Source organism: Hibiscus syriacus, unplaced genomic scaffold, assembly GCF_006381635.1.
Source record: "Hibiscus syriacus cultivar Baekdansim isolate YM2019G1 unplaced genomic scaffold, ASM638163v2 tig00110937_pilon, whole genome shotgun sequence".
Lineage (NCBI taxonomy): Eukaryota > Viridiplantae > Streptophyta > Magnoliopsida > Malvales > Malvaceae > Hibiscus > Hibiscus syriacus.
The window spans coordinates 192,324-217,935 of NW_024062922.1; the positions used below are offsets into that span (position 1 = coordinate 192,324).

Consider the following 25,612-nt stretch of genomic DNA (forward strand, 5'->3'; position numbering starts at 1 on the left):
AAATCACAATTTCACCTTAAGCCCTTATTTTTCTCTTTTAGGCTTTAAGGACTATTCATAAAAATTTCACATTTCAAGTCTAAATTCAATAATTTAATCATCAAATTAATCCTTGAAAGACTACAAATATCATAAATAAGTCACTTGATTTTTCCTATAATTTTTTTCTTAAGAAACTTATATGTCCTAATATAATCCATCACCTTCCAAGGTGTTTTCAAGAACCAAACAAAAAATTTAAACATGTATTATAATTTTCTACTCTAGCTTTCATCAAATTCAAGCTTTGAATATAATTCCCAAACTTTTCCTAAAGTGTTGTTTTGGTAACTATTAAGATTCAACCTCTTAACTTTTCATCTTCTCCAAACATAATATTCTCATCATATCTAACATAAAAATTAATTCAAAACATCAACCTCTTAACTTTTCATCTTTTCCAAATTGATCCTTAAAGGAAAACTAATATATTTTTCATCATTTGAAGCATAAAATCAACATCAAAACACCTATATCATCATTTTCAAGCCTTGAAACCTCAAATTTCATCATCCCTTCATCCACCATTTTCATAAATTTAAGGTTATAAGCATGAACAACATAAAAAAATGGTACCAAATGAAAGCGAATTCAATGGAGAACAAAATTGGATTTATGTCTTAACCTTAAATCCAAATCAAAATACTTAAAAATTAAATTTGGAACTTACCTAGGTTTTACAAAGGACTCACGGCAGCAACAAAAGTTGAAGGGAAAAAATCTTGCACTTTAATTTTTTTTAGTCCTTTTGTGATTTTTATAATATAAATGAATTTAAAATTCATTTTAGTCCAAAATGACTATTATGACCTTAAAATCTAATGATCCTAATCATGTCACATATCAAATTTATCATCCAAGGGCTGAAATTAATCCATAAATTTAGTATTTTATTACTTTACCCTTGTAAAGTTCTAAAATTACAATCTTGTCCTTTTTAATCTAATGTCTAAGATTTAATATGAAAATCAACTTAAATCCAATGGTCCACATTAAATAATATAATTTTAAAGCATGGAAAAGACATTTGTTTCCCTTGCTTTATCATCTAGCAAGATTTCCTGAATTTTCAATTCGATCTGATTATTTGAATTTTTCTTGAACTTTCACACTTTATAATTTTTAACACAAACTCCGTACGAAAAATCTAAAACCCATGAAAACATCAATCTTGGGGGTAAACTATTCATTTACTGGACCAGGTTATACAACTATTTAAAATTATAATTTGAGCACTAAACTTTCCAAAGTTTATACTTTAGTGACCAAACTTTCAATTTATTCATTTGGTCACTAACCAAATTTTTGGGTTTTACATTGACGGCATTACCAACTTATGCGATGCAAACGTGCTATCTCCCAAAGGGCATCTGTGATGAAATAGGACTCTTAATTCGAAATTTTATTTGGGGGACATATCGAAGATAAACGAGGCATCAACATTGTCAAATGGAACGACCAGCTTTGAGCACGAGTGTTCTGCGAAAAATATAAAATTAAAGAAATTATCCCGAAGACAATTGTGAAAAGAGGTTGTTCTCGCTTGTGGCGTAGAATCACCACAGTTTGGAAGGAGGTCTGCAAAGGCTTGGTCTGGACGTATGGTGGGAGACAGTCAAAGGGTGGATTTTTGGACTGATAATTGGCTTGCTGATTTAGGTCCCTTGTAGGAATTACGACTAGGGGGTGGGAGTACTCACACTACAGCCACTCCAGTTAACTCCATGGTAACAGAGGATGGCGAATGGAGATGGAATTTATTACAAAACAAGCTCCCAGAGGAAGCACTGCTAAGCCTTGCGGCTACTAAACCACCGTCAGAAAATTGTGGGGAATACAAGATCAGCTGGAAGTGGGAAAAGAGCACAAGGTTCACAGTCTCAAGTGCATATCAACGTTGACGACATTACTGCATCTTTTTGGAACGTGATATCCCGATACAAAGGATTACCTAGAATCAAGAGTTCAAGACCTTGCTTTGGTTAATCTGTAGGGTCCAACTTTTGACAAATTAGGAGAGACTTCGTCAACACTTGACTGACGATGGCAGCTGTAACGGATGTGGCGCAACCACGGAGTCAATGTCGCTTGCCTTTCAAGAATGTATGGTCGCCCATTCGGTGTGGACGAGTTTGATCAAACCAGAGAGAGTTGGTGAATTCTTTAGAGTAAATTTAACTGATTGGATTGAGCGGAATTTACGGTAACGAAACTACTTTCCAATTTCTGGTGAGAATTGGGAGATACTATTTGGATCAATACTATGGTGTTCATGGAACCGTAGGAACAAAATGATTTTTGAACCATACTTTATAGGGACAGAAAGTGTGTTGGCTAGAAGCAGCACGTTTGTGTTGGAGGCCAAATTATGCCTATGAACTGCATGCAGATAGAAACATTGCCCGGGAAGATAGAGATGGAGATCCAATAGGATTTGAGCCATCAGAGGTAGGGTGGAGTAAGCTTAATACGGACGGAGCTCGAAAGTCGAATTTCGGGGTTGCGACATGTGGGGGAGTTATACGTGATGCCAACAGAGAGTGGCTTATGGGTTTTGCACGATCACTCAGCTACTGCTCGGTGTTAGAAGCGGAGCTCTGGAGGATCCACGAAGGGCTGGCTGTTGCATGGGAGGTAGGAATGAGGAAACTTATCGTTGAAACGAATAGGAAAGAGGCGTGGACCTTGCTTGAACAAAGAGAGAACATGGAAAGAGTATCGTCAATAATTTCGCATATAATCAATCTCTTATCGCGAGACTGGAATTTAATATTTCACTATGTCCCTCGGAAGAGAAATACAGTAGCGAATGGAATGGCGAAAACGGCCTGGGACCTGACGGATGGAACTCGTGTGTTCAACCAACCTCCTGCCAAAATATACACATTGCTGCAAAATGATCTCCGCCTGGGAGACGTACAAAATGTCGTAGAGTTAGTATAGCTTCAGTTTTTTTCGTCTATATTCAAAAAACATACATATTAATTGGATCAGGAACCTTTTTCCTTTTCGTTGGTGCTCATCAAAATCCAGTCAAAAAATATCTAAAGCATAAAACAAAACATCTAACAATGTAGTTGAGATGGCCGAGTTGGTCTAAGGCGCCAGATTAAGGTTCTGGTCCGAAAGGGCGTGGGTTCAAATCCCACCCTCAACATTGCAACATTTTCTGAAAACTAGCCAAATTTATCTTTTGGTCCTAGGCTCTCCTCCTTTTTGTTGTCATTTGATGTAAAAGCTGAATTTTTTTTATATTTCATTGTCAATGTTAGATTAGTTTAATATAGAATTATGTTAATCTTTTATCCAAACAAAGTATCTTCATCATTGCTATTGATCAAAGATTGCTTCATTTATTAGAAACTTTACCTTTGGAGGTGACTGTCAATTTGAAACTTTTGAATGATTTTAGAAGAAGATTTTAACATGTCACGTCAATATAGTTAACAACCGTGAATGTAATGAAAATGAATTGAAAATATAATGATTGTGATACAAGTTTTTGAAAGTTCGACGACCAAAGTAAAAGTGACCTAAAAATTTAGTGAACATCAATGTAGTTTACGCTATAAAAAAGAAAAAAAATGAATGAACTCGATTCTTGCTTTAAAGTTGATTGACTAAATTTCAAATGTATCTAGGACACATGGACTGCATTTTCTATATATTTATTGAATTAAGTTTTTGAACCATATTAATTATTTTGAAATTTTATATTGGCATATAATTATATTTCAACACATATATAAAATAATTAAAATTTCAATTTTTCAATAAAACAAATCGGTAATCCGTCTTAAAATTGAGCTAGCTCTTCTATGGTTGCATCCATCTCATTCATCCGATAGAAACCCGCATGATTCTGGTTATTGCTTGCCTGCGGAAGAATTGAATTGTTTTGTTTGTACGTTTTATTGTTCACGATTTTGCTTTTAGGACAATGTGCGGTGATCGTGCGTCCATGAGTGATTTATTTGTATTTTGTTTGTCTTCACTTTTAGGGAGTATTTCGATGCTTACTTCTGTGTTCTTACTTCATTGAAGCATGGATTGGCAACCTTTCTATTGTATCTCATTTAGATCATTCCCCAATGGAGGATGAACCTACAATCTCAGGTATAAGATTATCATTTATCAATACCGTCTTTCATGAATTATATAGACTGCAATAAAAAGTTATTGTTTACATATATAGCTGCCTAAGAGGCTAAGACCTAAGAGATGGTAGCATGGTGTCGACCTATGCAAAATGCATTGAAGTGGAAACCATATGTCCTTTTGCATCGGTAGCTGTGTTATAACGGAGCATGGGTCTACAAGTCCACCAAAGACAAATTAACTTGACGACAATTCCGATGAAGAGTAACTTAACCTTCTATCTGCGGTACCATATGTCTTAAGGTGTGGAATGAACATAAAACTGTCTTCATTGCAACAATGGGAAATTTGAATTCCATTATTGTGAATTATGTGTTCTGGCAGGGAAGCTGTTGAACGTACTTCATTACACTAGCCGTCCTTGCAAATTATGTGAACTTGTACTAAGAAAGATAAATAAAGGACAAAACAAATTGACTATTGTTGATGGAGTAACGTGGGTTGTAGCGAACATACGAATTATCTTTTTTGGTTTGAAACGAAAGATGTAATTAACCATTTTACAATGGTTGTCTGATTTTTAGATGATAGGTTATATCATTTGTCCCATAGAGGAAGAGAAGAAGAAATCACAAAATAAGAAACCCTTCTCTCAGTCTTGTATAAGGGTTTTATAATATCCTTGGTGTTAGTGTTAGGTCTAGAGTCATTATGATTTCTCATATGATGTAAGTTGAAGAGATATGATCGTTTGATAGTAGATTTGACTCAACAGATCACATGGATATACCAAAAGTCATATCAAAAGGTTATTGTAGATTGAAAGATATGAACCTTCGGAGGATTCAATCAAAGAAGGAGCCTTCGGAGAGTTCAATAAACGAAGGAATTCTTATAAAGGCTTTGATTGACAGAGGAGTCGCAGTGGAGATGCGACTAATGGAAGAAATATAGAGGAAGCATAACAACTAAAAGTTGAACAAGAACCTTATTGGAGAAATCTAATTACTCTTCTTTAAGTGGGAGGGCAATTAGTATTGAATATGATCATTGTCTATAGACATATATTCTCAAGGAAAACTTGGTGTGTCAGCTATAGATTCATAAGCATGTGACAAGTTGGCCCACGACTCGCTAACAAAAAAGGCAAACCGAAACCCTAATTCATTATTGAAGGACGAAACGTCAATGTTAAAACAGTTGGATATGGGGGAGCCCCCATAGCCTTTGCTGGGATTTGCATTAACTCTTGCTTCGTTGGCATCTGCATGTGAATTTGCAGAGAGCTTTGGTGAAGGAAGAGCACAAATAATCTCATGATCGATTTGAGCTCTCGAGGCGGTTCAAAGGAGGACCACATTGTTACTTTCCTGACTCATGCTTTCCTAAATTTGTATAATGGATCCGTCGCTTCTCACGTACTGATTTTCGTTGGTCTTGTTTTTCTTTACCACTTCCTTGTAATAAGAATAATAACCATTAGAGTTATGATCCGATTTCATTTTGTATCAGGCCATGAAGTTACAATCAAGACTGATAAAAGTAGAGAATAGATTTTTGTGAGATTGTAAGGAATTTTGTACTTTTTTTTACTTAATGATTTTTTCCCTCTACCTATTCCTATTATTTTTTTCTTTTGTGTTTTTCACGTAAATCTTGATGTCTTTTTTTTTAAATCATATTTGTTTTTCGTTAATCGTTCTGATGATTATAACAATAACCATGAATGTCTACAACTATGATTGTTGCCTATTTTACGTGTTATGTTCTTGGCCTAGAGCGTGACTACGATGATTGCGAAAAATTTCCCAACTTGGTGAGGGAGTCAATGTATACATCTTTCATATATGCTAAGCTAAGTTATGGCTAGGTGACCCTCATCCCATTTTTCTTTAAACCAAGAAGGTTATAGCTTTGAACGTATCTTAAGATTCAAACTCAAATCAATCAGGGACGTTTGGTTTGTGGAAAACATTATTATCAAGTGTTATAATTTTTTTTCAGAATTCTATTTTTATGTTTGGTTTAAAGTGATTCCCACAAAGGGAAAATCATTACCAAAAGTAACACCATGATAATTACTGAAATGGAAATGCTAAAAGAGTCGAGCAAAGAGAAGGTTTTGATTTTATCATATATCTATAAGTCGGTAGGTTAACATCCAGTTCAAACGATCATCGATTTTTTAATAGAAAATGACGAGTTTGAGACATATGAATAGTCACGTGACCATTTTATAACTTTTAATAGTCAGAGACTCGATAAACAACATCCTATCATCAATGGACCATTTGTGCACTTTACCCTATATTCTATGTGATAATCGATCACAATTGTAATTTTTGGTATTTATGTAACTTCAAATTTATATACTAATAACGCAAATAATTTTTAGGGTAAACTACATTTTAGTCATCCAACATTCAATGTATTTATATTTTTGGCAACTTTCCAACTTTTCAAATTTATAACTAAACTTCATAATTTCGCTCTTTTAAGTCACTAATTTGTTAAGTCGTTAACATTGTTTAATTTCTTTTTGGTAAATTTATGCAACCCCAAAAAAATTACAGAAAAGAAAAGAAACCTTCCTCTTGAACCCACATTTTTGGACTCCTTTTAATTCAACGATGTCAGACTTTTTTTCTTTCAAATTTTAATGGTGGAAAGGTTAAGGAGGAGAAAGTAATATACAACAATTCCAAATTAATCAGACGGCGGGGGATTACAAATTAGATCAAGATAAAATCAAAGCGTTGATATGAGTTATGTTAATTTCAAGGAAAATCAAACTTAGAAGAATAAAGATAAAAGGTGAATGTTTTGAAACTAATTACATCTCAAACAATGGTCAACAATAGTCGAACAATAATATCTATTTAAGATTTTTTTAGCTTATTAATAATGCATACATATCTTACGGATACGACTACTCAAATTAAAGACCTTTAGAAAAAAACATTTCCCTTTACACTTGAATTCAATTACATGCAAACAGAAGAAAGAGCCCAAACATTTTATTTTGATACGGACAAGGCTTTATGAGGAAAGCAAAATGGTCCACAATTATTGTCATCACAATTAATTAGTCGAAATCTTTTTTTAATACAAATTAATCCATCATAATCTTAAATTATTATAATAAAGTATTTTATAAAAAAATATTTGTAAATGCCTTAATTTACTATTTGACTTACGAATTATACATATTTTCCTATTTTAACATTTAAACCATTTTTGGTATTCAATAAGGATGCGTCACATCCTTGTTAACAATTTTTCAACCAATGAGGACATAAATGATATTTAAGTGTGAAAATGTGGAAAATTCAGATAGAAAAAATCTATAATTAAAGGTCTAAATCATATATAAAACTTTTAAAATTATATATCCTTAAATTTATAGGATTTAATTATAATAGAGGATGTCACATTTGCCATGATTTAGAAACTTATTAAGAGATATAGATTGAGTTTGAATTTAGTAACCATTGTTATTTATAATACTAAGGCTTAAAGTAAATATAAGCCCCATATTATGACTTTTTTTAAGTCCTTAACTTACTTTTTATCAAAACAAGTCCTTAAATTATTACATATATAATTATAAATCATGTCATTTTTTCACTTAAGTTTTTTATCAATAAGATGTCGACATATCATACAAAATTAAGTACTTATTTTGACAAAAAAAGGAACTTAAAGAAAAAATGAGCATAGTTTAGGGGCTCATTTTGACCAAATAATAATTTAGATACTTAAAGTGGTTGTATACAATAGTTTAAAATTTTATTTTGACTAAAAATAATTTATGGACTTAAAGCCAAAAAAAAACATAGTTTAAGGACTTATTTTTAGTTTATGAGATTTTATTCAAATAATAAAGTTGAATAATTCAAGCAATAATAATTAGGATCGTAAGTGAGACAAATTCAAACAAATAAATTTATGTTCATGTTCGATTATTTATTTTTAAGTTTGTTTGTATTTGTTTAAAATTTTAAAAATTATATTCATGTTTATTTATTTATAATTATATATCTTTGTGTTCGTATATTTAATATTCGCGAACAATTTTGTTTATTGTTCACTAACACTTTAGACAAAAATGTATACAACTTCGTAAGCACTAAACAAATATATTTACAAATATATTCATGTATGTATAACTAGACATGTATGCAAATAATTAAGAATTAATTTATAAACAATAAAAAAATAAATTGTACATAAATATTTCTTATTTTTAGATATAATAATCATACACAAATGTTAATAATGATATTAGAAACAAAATAAACATAAATATTTTAAATATATTTTATAAAAAAATCATCTTAAATAAATGAGCATATAAACAAACTAATAAATGAATCCAACACATATATTCAAACTTGTTCGTTTTAATAAACATACATTATTTTTTTTTTGTACATACTTGTTTATTTAATATATATTATAAATATATTTATAGACAAGTTAAGAAACAAATCAAACACGAAAGTGTTGTTCTCCCTTAAGTTTCTGTCCGAGCAATTGTATTTATAAGGTGTGTGTACGTTATCATTCGTTAAGAAAAATTATAAACCAATATTATCTTATAATCACCACATACTATTCAAAAATATAATAAATGAATAATATATGAACATATGGGGAATAATTTGTAGAATGCCATTTTTTTACGAGTTAATTGAATCACGTGTCCATAAATTTTGATTCGCATTCTAAATTAGTCTCTAAACTTTTAAACATTCCAATTTAATCTTTAAACTATGACGATCATTCTAAATTAATCCTCAAAATTTTAAACATTTCAAATTCATCCCCAAACTATGACTTACATTCTAAATAGTCCCTAACTAATCACATCCCTTGTTAATAAAATTGTGAGGCCAAGCTATATTATTATATGTTAAAAAAAATTAGGTTAAACTATGGTTGAAACTAATTATATATTTGGATGAAATTGGAAGATTCAAAAGTTTGAGGACCAATTTAAAATAAGGGTCATAGTTGAGGATGAAATTGGGCTGTTCAAAAGTTTAAGGATTAATTTAGAATGAGAGTCATAATTTGATGATGAAATCAAAATATTTAAAAGTTTAATGATCAATTTAAAACGAAGATAATAGTTAGGAGACATGATGAAATTTTATTTTTTACTAATGTAACAATAATGTCATGAAACACATGACTACTATTTTTTTTTGGTAACAGAAGAAACAAAACTAACTAAGCTGAAGCATTGGCATCAGCATGCAGAAACGGCAGCACCTCGCTTGGAGGGGAACAAACTTTAAGCAGTTCGAAACATCAGAACGAAACAATTTCGTCATACAATCCGCAACCTGATTACCTTGTCCAGACACATGATGAAGCGTTACAGCCCAATTACACTGCAGCAAATCAATAATATAAGCAATAATCGTCAAACGAATAAACCCATCTCCGGCGGCAGGAATCTCTTTCAACGCCTCTAAACTATCAACTTCCACCTGAAGCTTCCTAACAGCCATCTCCCAAGCAGAAATCAGCCCCAAATACACCCCCCACAATTCAGCCTCCAAGACCGAACATATACCAATATTTTTTGAAAACCCCAACTGCCAGACACCCGCATCATTTCTGAGGACAACACCACACGACGCCTGGCCCGAGTCAGGCCGACGAGCTCCATCAGTGTTAAACTTCCACCATCATTCCCAATGCCAGTCGGAACCCGCGTCCGATTATGGAGAGAACGCATACTCCATGCACGAGCAAAAGCCGCAACCATAGGTTCCAAAACTGAGCGAGAATCTTTCAAGGGGTAACCAAAAGCCACCGAGTTACGATAAAGCCATAAATTCCATATTATTGACCCAAAAAACATGTCCCAATCAGCTACCAGACCAACAAAATCCGAAGCATTCTCAAGATTCATAGCTATCCAGGCCGTTAACTCCATCGTGATAAATTCATGCAACCGATCTCGTCGAACCAGTGAACTCCAAACAGCAAGAGCAGAAGGACACAGTCGGAGGAGGTGATACAAATCCTCAATCATACCGAGACACAACGGACACCGGCTGTTCGCTGTGAAATGTCGTCTCATCCGTTCAGCATTGGTCATAACCCGATCCCGACAAGCCAACCATAAAAACATTTTAATTTTTTGATGACCCCGGAAATGATGAAGCATGGACCAAATATTCTCTCCTGTAGAACTAGACTGGCCAACTAAGCCGATTTCACAGTAAAACGACAATCATCCTTAAGTTTCCAACCTACGGTATCATTAGCAAACTTACTTTTGGGATTAGTTGACAATCAATAAAAAACTTCATTCGGTCATCTCCTCCATGGCAACATTCTCACCTGGTATCAGAGCCAAACGTCCTGACGTCATTTTTTTTTCTTCCGCTGTTTCCATTCTTCATTCTGTCATCGTTTACTGAACGAGATCAGAGTCTCGCTCACAGCTATGCCTTCCGCTATCATCGTTGCGGTGTTCAGATATTTTGTCATCGCTGTTATGTTAAGTCATCTACGCCTAGTACTTCCTCTGATGTATTGTTATGAGGTTCTTCTACATTCTTGCTTGGTCTGGTTTCCGTTCGTTATAGCTAGCAATATTGGAGTCGTGGAGATGTTTTTTCGGTATATTATTTTGGCTATCGTTGGCGGTGCGCCGACTAGAGTTATGATCTGGGATGACCACCAGAATCAATGCATCGGAAAGCTTTCGTTACGTTCTGAAGTGAGATCAGTTCGACTCCGGAGATATCGAATCGTAATCATTTTGGAACAAAAGATATTTAGTCTATAATTTTGCTGATTTGAAGGTTTTGCACCAGATTGAGATTATCGCGAAACCAAAGGGACTCTGCGCTGCCTCTCAGGGGTCCAGGTCCTTGGTTTTGGTTTGTCCTGGATTACAGAAGGGACAAGTTAAAGTTGAGCATTTGCTGCTCGTAAGTTGTTTGACAAAATGTCTGAATGAGTTTTTATGTGTGCCAATGGATTTGTTTCAGGAGTTAATTTCTGCAAATATGTTTGAACCGAATTCTACGACTCTTGTTAGTGTTCTTTCTGCCTGTGCACACTTAAAGGATCTCCAGGTTGGAAAAGTGATCCACGGGTATATTCTTTAGCATTCTTGCTTATATGCAATTACACCGATGTCAAATGCCCTTGTTAGTTTTTATGCATAATGCAATGACATAAGAGCCGCATATCAGACATTTCTGATGATTCCTTGGAGAGACTTGGTTTCAAGGAATTCTATTCTTGATGCATTTGCAGAGTGTGGATATGATGCTCAGTTTCAGGGACATTTAAATTGCATGTTGGGGGAAGGATTTAGGCCAGACTTCATCACTGTCTCAGCTATCATACAATTTGTGTCCGCGTTTCTAGTCGAACGGAAGGAAGCATCGGCACTTCCGATTCAAATCGAACGGAAAGAAGCATCGGCACTTCCGATTTAAATCGAACGGAAGGAAGCATCGGCACTTCCGATTCAAATCGAACGGAAAGAAGCATCGCACTTCCGATTCAACTAGAACGAATGGTTTACTAAATCATTGTCCAAATCTTCATTTGCGCAATTTCAACCCAAAGTATAGGTTTTCTCATTTGCTCAAGGAGAAGGAAAAGAGTAGGGAGAATATTAGAGTATCTAGAATACACGATTGTATTCTAGAATATGCAATGTGTGCATATGCTCCTAATATGAGCATTGTGTGTGTGAGTGAGCTGTTAAAGTTGTTATGAATGTTGGAGTCTGTTTTGAATCTGTTATAGAAGTAGAGTAAACTTGAAGGCACATCTATTATATAAGCTGGTGTAATGCAGAGTATTAGTTGACAATCAATAAAAAACTTCATTCGGTCATCTCCTCCATGGCAGCATTCTCACAGAGCGACCATTCCCTACGCACCAACTAACATTCTGCCGCACATCTAACCAAACAACAGCCATACCTCTCCAAAGCTTAAAACAATTAGAAGTTCTAAGAGACACATGAATTCCTTCTAAACATTTATATTTAGAACGAAGAAAACACGTACCCATAAATGATCCGTTTTAGTCAAGATATGAAAGGCAATCTTCATTAAAGGAGCATCATTTTGTTTCTCCAATTTTCGAAAACCCAAACCACCATGTTTAATTGGTTAACAAACATCGCTCCATTTGACAAGATAGACACCACCACCACTCTCAGAACCACCCCCAATAAACCGTTTATTAAGTCGCTCAATTTCATTACATACTCGCCTCAGAATAACCGTCGACTGCATAGTATAAATGGGAAGCGCAGCTAATACAGATTTCGCCAGCGTCACCCTTCCAACGAAAGAAAGAGTCCGCATTTTCCAACCACTCGATCTATCCCTAACCATCTGAACCAAATAGTGATATGAAGCCGTAGTCACACGCCCATGCAAAAGAGGGACACCAAGATACTTTCCCAAATAATCATCACCGAATAACCGAACTCAGAACTAATCTGATCACATAATCCGTAAGGCACATTCCTAGAAAAGAAAATTGTAGTCTTCGCCACATTCACTAGCTGTCCTGATGCTAAACAAAACCTATAAAGTACAAAGCGAATATCTTCCCCTTGCTCAGAAGAGGCTTCAGCAAAGAGGATATTGTCATCCGCAAACAACAAGTGGGAGATTCCAGGGCTAGAACGAGACGTACAGAAAGGGCGCCAACTGCCATCAACAGTTTGTTTTTGGATGGCCTGAGCAAGCCTTTCCAAACAAAGCACAAACAGATATGTGGACAACAGATCACCCTGCCTAATGCCCCGAGACGGAGTGAAAGTCTCAGTCATACTGACATTCCATAAAATATGAGTACACACCGACAAGACACACCTCATAATAATACTGATTAAAGCAGTTGAAAGACCCAAATCGATCAAAGTATCTTCAATGAAATCCCACTATAGGCGATCATACGCCTTCTCTAAATCAATTTTGATTGCCATTCACCCTTGTCGACCTTTTTTATTATTCATGGAATGAATGACATCCTGTACAATTATAATATTGTCAACAATAGAACGGCCCCGGAACAAAACTAGTTTGATTTTCAGACACCCATAAAGGAAGACGAGGCTTCAAACGGTTTCACCTTCGTAATTGCCTTGTTTTTGAAATATATTATTTTAAATATAATATAAATATATCAAATATAAAATGGTTTTTAAATAAATCTTTTTGAAAAAAATTACTTGCTTTGTTTTTGTTGTTGTTATTTTCCCTCTTTCAAACAAGATCCAGCAAAAAGAAGCCGTTCATACATTTTTGTACCTTTTCCTTTTGTTGTTCTTTAATTTAGAGTTGTTTCCCTCCTCCTCTTATTCTTTCAAGTCTCCTTCCTCTTCTTTTTCAATTACTCCCCGTTTTTACAAATTCCAAAGTTTAAAGCTTTATTGTCTTAAAAACCAACTAGACAAGGACGTGTGTTTGGTATCCTTGTCTTTCTTACAGATCACAAGTTAGAGAATCCAAGCCAAAAACCATTGAAAAGGTCAAGAGAAACTGATCAATGGTGGCTGGTAAGGTAAGATTAGCAATGGGTTTGCAGAAATCATCTTCGAACCCAAAGCATGAAACTTCATCCAAACCGCCATTTCCATCTCCAAGTTCAGGTAACAAAACCACCAACACTTCCCAAAAAGCCGGTTTCTCACGTTCGTTTGGTGTTTATTTCCCTCGATCCTCCGCCCAAGTCCAGCCTCGTCCACCCGATGTCACCGAGCTCCTCCGCTTGGTGGAAGAGTTGAGGGAACGAGAGTCCGGGCTCAAAACCGAGCTTCTCGAGCACAAGCTTTTGAAAGAATCGGTGGCCATTGTTCCCGTCCTGGAAAATGAGATCGTCGTTAAAAATGCGGAGTTGGAACGAGCTTTGGAAGAGGTCGAGAGGTTGAGGAAAGGAAACGAGGTGTTGAAAACGGAGGTGGAGGAGATGAAGGGAAAGATTGAAGAAGAAAAGGTGGAGAGGGAGAAGAAAGTGATGGAAATGGAGGAAGAGATAGCGGAGCTGAAGAAAACGGTGTCGTCTTGCTCTGATCGTAATAGTAAGGCGGAGATTACGGCGGAGAGCGACGAATTGATTTCGACTTCGCAGCAGTTTCAAGGGTTAGTGGAAGTTGGTGCCAAGTCTAATCTGATTAAGAATTTGAAGAGATATAATCATAACGGTAAATGTACGAACGCCATTGTTTTTAGTGTTTTGAATAATGAGAAAGCTCAGAGCATGGAGTTCAACACAGAGGAATTTGAATCAGAGAGACGCGGTCACTCGGCGTCTAACTCGGAAGAACTCGTTGAGTCGACTAGTGTTAACATCAGATCTCGTGTTCCTAGAGTTCCCAAACCACCCCCCAGACCTTCGTCGTCGTCTTCAACCTCATCATCCAATGATTCCACAGAGAAGCAAACTTCTCCACCACCACCACCACCTCCTCCGGCACAAGTGGCAGCAGTCAAGCTAGTTGCACCTCCTCCACCGCCTCCTCTGCCTATAAAGGCAATTGCGCCGCCGCCTCCACCGCCGCCTCGGAAGGGGACGAGGACAATTGCGACAAACGTGAGGAGAGTACCGGAGGTTGTGGAGTTCTATCACTCGCTTATGCGTAGGGACTCCAAAAGAGAGGCCGGTGGCTGTACCGTGCCGGATGCTTTACCGGCAACCGCCATTTCAAGGGATATGATCGGGGAGATCGAGAACCGGTCGGCTTACTTGCTGGCGGTGAGTTTCAAGTTTTACTGTTTTTATTTATTTACGATAATGCCAATGTGACAGCTTGGTTCCTTGTGTCAGTGACAACTGACTAGTCGATGAGGACTTCATTGCTTATTTCTTGTAGATAAGGCAGCATTTACATCCCAATGTGGGACAATTAAAGTAGTTTGAATTTCAAATAATAACGTACATATTTGCAAGATTTGCCCTTAGCTTCATGTAGATATTTAAAATCATATTTTTAATGATAATTATAATTTTGAGCTAACAGATAAGGACAGATGTGGAAACACAAGGAGATTTCATAAGGTTTTTGATAAAAGAAGTTGAGAATGCTGCATTTACAGATATTGAAGATGTTGTTCCTTTTGTTAAATGGCTGGACGATGAGCTCTCCTACTTGGTACATTTATGCTATGTTATCCATATTTGATGAGTATACTTGTTCCGGACACGTACCTCTATCCGATACTTGAATCGGCATTTTCATTGTTTGATTGTAGGTGGATGAAAGGGCAGTGCTAAAACATTTTGATTGGCCAGAGAAGAAGTCAGATGCGTTGCGTGAGGCGGCGTTCGGGTACTGTGATATCAAGAAACTAGAATCCGATGCATCGTTGTTCCGTGATGATCCCCGGCAACCCTGCGCCCCAGCTCTCAAGAAGATGCAGGCTTTACTTGAAAAGTATATCAACTCTTTGTGTGCTGCATTTTCATCAATTTATTGGTATCCTGTTGTTAATTTTGTTAATGGCTGCAGGCTAGAGCATGGCGTTTACAACCTATCCCGAATGAGAGAATCAGCTGCAAACAGATTCAAAGGATTCCATATCCCTACGGATTGGATGCTTGAAACCGGAATTGTATGTCAGGTAAACAGGCTTGATCGTGTCGTAGAAAAATCAGTCTTAAAGTAGTCTTAATTGATATAATCTTCAAATGAACGCTAACCCTGAGATTAGCACGATGCTTATCCAACGATAGAATTTAGGCATCCCGTTTAATTAATCTTTAAGCTTTTGGATATTGGGAAAGCAAAATGTATTATTTGGACCCACTTTACCATGTATATCATTATATTTTGAGTAGTATTTTGGTAGGTGACAAAAGGACGGATAGGTTTTTACTCTTCATTTTCAATGCGGAAACGTGCATGCCTACACGTGAACACAATACCCATTTGCTTGTTTGCTTCTCTGTGGAATTCATAATAGAATTGGATTCTCAATCTTGTGACTCATTATGTATTTTATAATAAATATGGACCGGTGAAGGTGATGAATTTACATTTGATAACTCATAAATGTGCCAATAAATTGATGCAGATGAAGCTAGCGTCGGTGAAATTAGCGATGAAGTACATGAGACGAGTGTCTGCAGAGCTTGAAGCAGTTGGGGGTGTACCCGAAGAAAAGGATCTGATCGTTCAAGGTGTTAGGTTTGCATTCCGTGTGCATCAGGTTCGTAATAATTCTCATTCATTTCTACAACTTCAAACAAAACACTCTTCATTTCTTGCGATTTAATTACCCTGCAATATTTGCATAAATGATCACTTTTACCTATGTTACTTTTATTGACTATTTTCATCTCTAACATTTCAATTTTTTGTCAAAATATCCCATCTTAAAAAAAATTATTAATTATCCGTCAACGCATATCGTTAACATAATATTTTCACATGTGTTTAATTATTGATATAACACATGTCGTGTCATTACTTTTGTGATGTAATACGTGTCACATCATCACTGTGAATGACACGATATGTGTCACATCAACAAATAAGTATATGTGAAAATGTCGCGTGAGCAACATGTGTTGCCCTTAGTCAACTGACGTTTTTCTTTAAATATAGGATATTCATACTAACAATTGAAACGTTAAAAGTTAAAATCCTTTAAACATATGAACGTTGGGGTAATTTTATCATGTCAATTTTTCTTCCTTGATAACACTTGTTTGTCTGTGGCAGTTCGCCGGAGGATTCGACGTGGAAACGATGAAGGCTTTCCAAGAGCTGAGAGACAAAGCCAGAACGTGCCATGTTCAATACCAAAGCCAATAGGAATTAATATCTGATAGCAGACTCAGCTTCAGAATCCCAGTTTTCATTGTAAATAGAGAAAGAAAAAAAACCATGCATGTTTGTGAATACAATTGCCAGCTGCTATAATTGATCAACCGATTCAATTCATTCAAGTCCGTAACTGATGCGAAATGTCACGATTAAAAGACTGTTAAATCACTATAGCGCTATTGAATTTACTGCAAAACCTAACCGGCTTTAACATAATTGTGGAATAATAATGATGTTAGGTGTAGCCAACAACTTTTCTTTTCAAGGAAACTTTGAAAGATTTGGTGTACCAACAGATTTTTTAACCAAGTGTTAACACTAATGTTTTAGCATGTGAAATTGATTATAGACAGAAATCGGAATTTCTGGTGGGGGATCTTAAAGCTATAATTGAAACTTTAATTGAATCTAAACATAAATTCTTTTGGTTAAGGCTAGATGCTTACCGGGGTCAATCACTTGAGTTGGTTGGAGATTATATTAGAGATGAAAATGGGTCGGATTGAATCCGATTTTCGGTCAACTAAATTTGAGAAAAGACTCCCTCAATAAAAAATACTACCTGATCCAAGTTAGGAAAAGTTCCACACATCCCGAAATTCAATTTGCTTTTGAGAAAAAAATTCGCATCCGCCCGACACAAATATATATATATATATATATTATTTATAATATTTATTCAATAAAATAAAGATTTAATTGGAAAAAATAAAAAAAATATTATTATAATTATTATTAAATATATAAAAGATATTTACACTATTATCTCAAATCGGGTATTTTTATCTTAAGCACTACCGACTTGATCCTCTAAAAAAATTCAGTCTGAACCTAATTTAAAAAATTATATATATATATATATATATATATATATATAAATCATATCAAATTAAAACTCATCAGATCTAAGTTCTATGCTGATTCCTAGTTCCACCGGCTAATCTCCTGGACATGACCTGAATAATACATGGATTGGTCTTAAAACCAAACCCAAAGAAATATAGGTCGCCGATAAAGTCTGATAACATATGAATGGGCCTCACGTATACAGCTCTCTGGAAAAATAAAGAAGAGTAAACTACTAATATCATCACTAAACTTTCTTCTCACTTATATTTTGGTTATTCAATTTTAAAAGGTTTTAATTTAATAACAAAACTTTACACGTTGAATTTTTTGGTCACTCGTCAATTAATTTACTAACAAACTGATGACATTACATTTTTCCTTCTATAATAAGCTATTTGCTCTTGCCATTTTAGCTTTAATCTTAGAATTTGAGCTTTATACCAATGGATGACGTTGAAATCCCTCAATATTTCATCTATCTCATATCACTGTAAATCATGAAAGACATTGTTACAGCAGTTATAGGCTTTACTTACGAAAGAGAGAGCATAGCGAAATGGTTGAAGACGAACAAGTGCATCACTTGCCTGGTAGCGAAATAGGTTTTCCATCCAATTCGAATTTGACGTCAAACCACACGTTCAAGCGGTTGATTCAGGCTTGGTGTACGATGAATGCGGATAACAGTTTCGTCGATAAGGTTCCTACCCCAAAGTCTCCTCTTTGTAAGATTCGTCTTCTTGAACTCATTCATGAATTAGACGTTCCTGGTTTTGTATGTAAATTAATGCTTTGAACAAAATGGAAGTCCTAGCAGAGAACATTGAGAGGAACAAGAAGTTCATGGAGGAAGCTGGTTTTGTATATAAGGTTTTTTCTCTATCTTATTCATCATTTATTTCCACCTAATTTATTTTTAAATAAAAGAATTTAAAAATACCACACCGACACTTAACAAAAAATGAATGAAAATTTTAATGGAGAAACCGTCTTATTGATATGTGAAACTATAGGGATAAGTTTACTCATTTTTTCAGTAAAATGATTTAAAAAAAATCTGAAATATAATTTAGGGACTGTTATTGTACTTTTACCTATTTTCTCTGGTAGATATTTATCCGTTATCTTGCATATAAAAAATATAAATAATAATAAAATTATGATCAATTTTTTTCTAATGTTTGCACATATGATTAGAATAGTTGACTAGAATCTGGGTGATTATAATGTAGTATTTGTTAATAATCTTTCTTCAACATTGACACTACACACAGGGGCGGATGTACATCCGTTATTTTGATAAAAGTGTTAAATTTAGTTAAATTTGTTAATGAAAATAGAAAAAAGTAAAAAAATTGCATACCCAAATTTTTTAGAATATGAGCATTAAAATTTTAGACTCCCATTCTTTAATTTCTAGATCCGCCATTGACTACACACACTCTACATACACAATTGTTTGAATTCAGTACCTCTAGAAAAAACGACATTACCTTTAACTATTGAAATAACTTGATGATTCTAATTAAAAAAATTCTGGCTGGTGAAGGTTCGTTATGGGTGGCTTGGTTAAGGAGTTATATGCTCATCACTAACAACTTTTGGTCTGTTGCTGTTAAACCAGCCATGAGCTGGAGCTTAAAACAACTTCTAAAATTGAGGACTGAAGCGTCCTCTATTTTGTCCTCTCATACTCCGAATGTTAATACTCTCTGGAACGAGATTAGAGTTAAAAATCATAAAGTTAAATGGCACTCTTTACTTTGGTTCCCTCATCTCATTCCTAAGCATAGCCTCATTGTCTGGATGGTGCTTCTTGACCGTCTTTCTACGAAAGAAAGGCTTCATAAAATGGGGATTGTTAATGACATGAACTGTATTTTTTGTGCTGCTGCTGTGGAAACTAGAGACCATATTTTCTTTGAGTGCACTGTTGCTTCCTCCCTGTGGTCTACTTTATTTTCTCTTAATGGTTTACAGTTTAAACATCATTCTTGGAATGCTTTTTTTCAATTGGGCTGCTGCGTGTTGGAAGGGCAAATCCCTACTAACTACCATCATGAAAGTTGCATCTAATGCCTTGATTTACACTATATGGAAGGAAAGAAACAAGAGGTTGTTTCAAAGCCAATCTTCTACTGTTGCAGAAATGTTCATAGCTATTAAGGAACTGGTTGGTCTTCATCTAAGGGGAAGAAATATTAGAAGACTAGGCTATGTTAATATTAATCTTTGTAACCAATGGGGCATTGTTTGGTGGCTTAATTGCCTATCTATTTGTTGGATGCTTCTTGTAATTCTAACTCTATTGTTTTGTGCAGTTTACTGTCTTTGGGTAATAAAAATTTGAATTATCAAAAAAAATGAAATAATTTGATGAGTTCGTAAATTATATTGTTAACCTGTTGAAATGGATCTCAAATAAAATGTATATTAAGAATAGTATATATATATGTGTAACATCTACATATTTAAAGAATGCTTAAAAGTAAATGTAAATAAGTAATTTACCCTACTATATACGTATGATTATGCAGGAAATAATGCAAAATGAGATCCAATAACCTTGAACTGATTTAGTAGGAGAACTATTGCTTGTGTTAACACAAATGGAATTCTTAATTAGGAATCATTGAAGTTAAGACAATGTATCAAAATCAGATGCTCCAAGACAATTTTGACTATAAAAGTTATCATCCACACTTTTTGAACGTTCAACTTTTGACACCATAGCACTGGTCCCCTATGATGCGATGTGTTGGATTATCTCACTCTCCTTTCATCTTTCCAATTTTTTTCATACAACCAAGCAAAGTTTTAGATGATCTTATTTTTTTATTAATCAAATATAATAATTTTATATTCTAGTCATATTAATCGAATAAGATAATACAATATTTCAAATAATGTCTCAAATAATCTCACAATTCAATAATCTCATTCTTAAAGAGAATATTGCATTTATGAAACACTAAATTTAAGTCAATTCGGTTGAATTTAAATTCATATTTAATACTTAAGAAATAAATGCTAAAATTTAATCATGACATATATAAATGATAGTATTAAAATTATTTAAATTAGTAAAATGAGGGCATCTAGTGATAAATGTGTAAACATTAAAATTTATCTTTTATATCATTTTTTTACTACGGTCGAAGAGCAATAAACTATGATATTTATGTAAAAATAATTATACCTTATATTATTTATTTTAGACGGATTTTACTTTAAAAATTATAAGTAATATATCACGAATCATTTTCTCAAGGTTCAATAATTAACAATTAATATAATTTGATACATGCGCATTATTGAATTTAACTTTTTAAGTATTTTGTCCTATAAATGAATGATCACGTGATTAGTAGATATTTGAAATATATGACATTGTTTCTCTAGGGCAGAGGGAGACTTCTCTCAAACTCTCTTTTTGATTTACTATTCTCATAACTATATTTCTCTCTTAATCTGAACGCTCATAAGTGATATTCTACTCATATTAAAAAATGTATAATTCTTGTTATTTTTTCTGGTTCGATCTCTTATCATGGTATTATTTGTCTAGAAGTTCGGGCGATCTCTACAACATTGGATATTTATTTAGGGGCTGGTTTTTCGGTTTGTTTGGCTTGGTTGTGGAATCGCCTTCCTTGACTGCCTTAAACTTGATCCATAATTCTTCTTTAAGGCCTTGGTGTAGCTCTTCGATGGCAGTCTTATTGACAAAAGACGGAAGGGCGAGATATGGACTCTTCAAAGCTTGCCGGTGACATTTCTCTTTGTTGTAGCTCTTCGATGGCAGTTACACTGGCAAAATATGGAATGGCGAGAGATGGGTTCTTCAAAGCTTGGTGGTGACTTTTCACTTTGTTGTTACAGTTTATTGTAATCTTTTTAGACTCGTTCTTCTTCGTTTGATGTTGGTTAATTTCTCGAGAATTTTCTATCTTGAACCCATCTCTGATCATGTTATATTCTTTTCCTCTATTTAAGTCTAAAAAGATTTTTTTAAGGAGACACACAATCCAAATTATCATTAATAAATATCTTTTGCTAAGAAAAAAATAGTAAAAACAAATTTAATTTTTCATCTTAAACCATCGTATCATCAGTTATACATAAACAAAAATGATTTATACTAGGACGAATAGAATGGTCGAATAATTAAAGAAATGAGAGGAACGCCATTTGCTCAATTGTTGTGTGCTCAGATAACGCGATATAGTTGCTGCAAATCATTTGGTCGGAGATGCTTTATCATGTCCTCTTTCATGCATCTTTTTCCCTTTTAGATGATAAATTAATTAAGGTTACCCTACTCATTTTCATGGCTATCAAAAGAAACGCATGAAAACTTCTAAATGGGAATTACAGACTGGCCACCATAATACCAGTTTATTTATTTTTATAGAAAACTTCTAAATGGGAATTAGACTGGTCACCATAATGTTGAAAGTCAAGCCATTTCGGTGCAATTAATGCACTGAATGGCAATTGTCAAAAAGCTTGGGCCGCAGAAATTGTTTTCAACATTCGGTGCAACATTTGTTGATTTTTCAACAATGGTAAAACTTTAATTTTAGTCATTGTAATTTAGAGTATTTATAAATTAGTCCTTAAAGCTTCAACTATAAATACCCTAGCTCATTTAGCTTCAAAACAATCCTCAAAGCATTCTAGCTTTCTTCCAATACTAGAGAGAATTTAGAGAGTTTCTTGAGAATTATTTTCTCCTTGGTAGATCGAGAGAGAGGTTGTAATTCCTATTTTCTCATAGTGAAATTCTTCTACTGTTGCCCGTGGTTTTTACCCTATATTATTTAGGGGTTTTCCACGTAAATTTTGTGTCTCTTTTATCTTCATTTTTATTTTCTAAAAATTATCAGTTGCGATTTTGCTCTATCCGATAGCCGTCTTCCGCAACAATTGGTATCAGAGCTAGATTAGAGTGTGTAATATCTGCTTATTGTCTTTGTGGTTGCCACCAAAAAGGTGGATCCTCCAACATAAGAAAGTAAGAAGGTATTACCCATTATTTGAAGGTTCCAGAGAACTATTCATGATAGTGAAATAGTGGGAGCTATCCGTAAAAGAAGCTATGACAACGAAATTTGATATTGAAAAATTCAATGGGAGAAATTTCTCATTGTGGAAATTGAAGATGAAGCGTCAACCACCGTGGAAGGAAGAAAACGATTTGCAGATATATGGCTCATTGATTCGGGAGAAACATATCACATGACCTCAAGAAGAGAATGGTTCCATCATTATGAACCTATCTCAGGAGGATCTGTGTATAGTTGCAATGATCATGCCTTAGAGATCGTTGGCGTGGGGACCATCAAATTGAAGATGTATGATGGAACAATTAAATTGTTCGAGATGTGCGACACGTGAAAGGCCTGAAGAAAAATTTATTATCCTACGAATTATTGGATAATAATGCAAGCAAGATTGAAACACGGAAATGAATCATGAAGGTGTTCCGTGGAGCGCTTGTGGTGCTGAAAGGCGAAAAAATAGCAGCAAACTTGTACATGCTGAAGGGAGAGACTTTGCTAGAAGCAGAAGCCTCTGTTGCCTTGTGTAGTTCAAATTCTGCAATGCTATGGCATCAGAAACTTGGACACATGTCAGAACAAGGAATGAAAGTCCTTGTGGAGCAAAACCTACTTCCAGGCTTAACAAAGGTAACACTTCCTTTGTGTGACCATTGCATAACAAGTAAGCAACACCGGTTGAAATTAACAAATCAAATTCTAGAGGCAAAAGTGTTCTAGAATTGGTTCACTCCGACGTATGGCAAGCACCAGTTACATCCCTAGGTGGAGCAAAATACTTTGTCTCATTTATTGATGATTACTCCAGGAGATGTTGGGTGTTCCCTATCAAGAAGAAGTCAGACGTGTTTTCAACTTTCAAAAACTTCAAGGCGCGGGTGGAACTTGATTCTGGAAATAAGATCAAGTGTTTCAGAACAGATAATGGAGGAGAATACACAAGCGAAGAATTTGATGACTTTTGCAGGAAATGAGGCATCAAAAGACAGTTCACAGTGGCGAACACTCTTCAACAAAATGGAGTGGCAGAGCGGATGAACAGAACCTTGTTAGAAAGAACAAGAGTAATGTTAAGGGATGCAAGCCTAGAAAAATCATTCTGGGCAAAAGCAGTCAATACCGCCTGTTATTTGGTGAATCGAGCTCCATCAACTGCAATAGAGCTGATGACACCAATGGAGATGTGGACTGGTAAACCAGCTGATTATTCAAACCTCCATATATTTGGAAGTATTGTGTACGTGATGTATAACTCCCAAGAAATCTCAAAGTTGGATCCAAAATCCAAGAAATACAAATTCTTGGGGTATGCTGATGGAGTAAAGGGGTATCGCTTGTGGGATCCCACTGCCCGTAAAGTGATCATCAGCAGGGATGTCATCTTTGTAAAAGATAAGCTACAAAGAAAAGAAGACGATGATAGCACTGAAAAGTCAGAGACTACACAGATACATGTGGAAAAAGAGGTTGAACAAGGAGATTCTTCTGAAGCAGAACCAGTACATGATGAACAAGAACCAGAGAGTTTTGAAGCTCCAACAACTCGTCAATCAGATCGTGTGAAAAGACGTCCCAATTGGCACTCAGATTATGTTATAGAAGGTAATATTGCATACTGTCTTTTAACAGAGGACGGTGAGCCATCAACATACCAGGAGGTAATAAACAACTCAGATGTTTCACTGTGGATGATGGCGATGCAAGTAGAAATTGAAGCCCTTCATAAAAATAATACATGGGACCTTGTGCCACTACCACAAGGAAGGAAGCCAATTGGTAACAAATGGGTCTTCAAAATCAAGCGAAATGGTGACGATCAAGTTGAGAGGTATCGTGCAACTGGTGGTCAAAGGATATGCTCAAAAAGAAGGTATTGATTTCAATGAAATATTTTCTCCTGTGGTTCGACTAACAACAGTTCGAGTAGTTTTGGAAATGTGTGCTACATTGAATTTATATCCAAAGCAGCAGTCACAAACATGGTAGATCGAAGTCGAAGAGCAAGAAGAATTTAAAGTGCTACAATTGTGGAAAGAAGGGTCACTTGAAGAAGGATTGTTGGAGTCTAAATAAAAACTTTAATCCACAAGGCAATACCGCAAACACTTCAGATGATGGAGATGCTCTATGCTGATAAATTTACCTGGTGTCGATCCTCCTGTGGCCTGTCAGAAACGTAAGCAACATGAAGGTACAAGGTAGAAAGAATGGTGTGAAGATATGATTGTTCCAATCAAATCTTCAAGTGGGAGATCGTTGAAAGTCAAGTCATTTCGGTGCAATTAATGCACTTAATGGCAATTGTAAAAAAGCTAGGGCTGCAGAAATTGTTTTCAACATTTGGTGCAGCATTTGTTGATTTTTCAACAATAGTAAAATCTCAATTTTAGCCATTGTAATTTAGGGTATTTACAAATTAGTCCTTAAAACTTCAACTATAAATACCCTAGCTCATTTAGCTTCAAAACCATCCCCAAAGCATTCTCGCTTTCTTCCAATACTAGAGAGAATTTAGAGGGTTTCTTGAGAATTGTTTTCTCCTTGGTAGATCGAGAGAGGTTGTAATTCCTATTTTCTCATAGTGAAATTCTTCTACCGTTGCGCGTGGTTTTTACCCTATATTATTTAGGAGTTTTCCACGTAAATTTTGTGTCTCTTTTATCTTCATTTTTATTTTCTAAAAATTATCAGTTGCGATTTTGCTCTATCCGATAGCCGTCTTCCCAACATATAA

The 25,612-nt window shown here is 35.0% G+C and overlaps 1 protein-coding gene and 1 non-coding gene across 2 annotated transcripts; both read left to right on the plus strand.

The window, feature by feature from the left end:
* Positions 1 to 3,115: 3,115 nt before the first annotated feature.
* TRNAL-AAG lies at positions 3,116 to 3,196 on the plus strand. Its single transcript has one exon. It is a non-coding gene; the product is annotated as a tRNA-Leu (tRNA).
* Positions 3,197 to 13,585: 10,389 nt separating this feature from the next.
* LOC120147320 (protein CHUP1, chloroplastic-like) lies at positions 13,586 to 17,083 on the plus strand. The gene is made up of 6 exons (XM_039160720.1): positions 13,586 to 14,892; positions 15,158 to 15,289; positions 15,390 to 15,571; positions 15,647 to 15,758; positions 16,212 to 16,346; positions 16,862 to 17,083. The coding sequence occupies exons 1-6, from the start codon at positions 13,687 to 13,689 to the stop codon at positions 16,952 to 16,954; spliced, it is 1,860 nt and encodes a 619-aa protein (XP_039016651.1). The 5' UTR covers positions 13,586 to 13,686; the 3' UTR covers positions 16,955 to 17,083.
* The last annotated feature ends 8,529 nt before the right edge of the window (positions 17,084 to 25,612 follow it).

What these genes read in the sequence shown, in the direction of transcription:
- LOC120147320 (XM_039160720.1), top strand. Translation starts at nt 13,687, where the DNA reads ATGGTGGCTGGTAAGGTAAGATTAGCAATGGGTTTGCAGAAATCATCT. An exon ending in GGTCGGCTTACTTGCTGGCG is followed by an intron (nt 14,893 to 15,157) that starts GTGAGTTTCAAG and finishes TTGAGCTAACAG; the next exon opens with ATAAGGACAGATGTGGAAAC. An exon ending in ATGCAGGCTTTACTTGAAAA is followed by an intron (nt 15,572 to 15,646) that starts GTATATCAACTC and finishes TAATGGCTGCAG; the next exon opens with GCTAGAGCATGGCGTTTACA.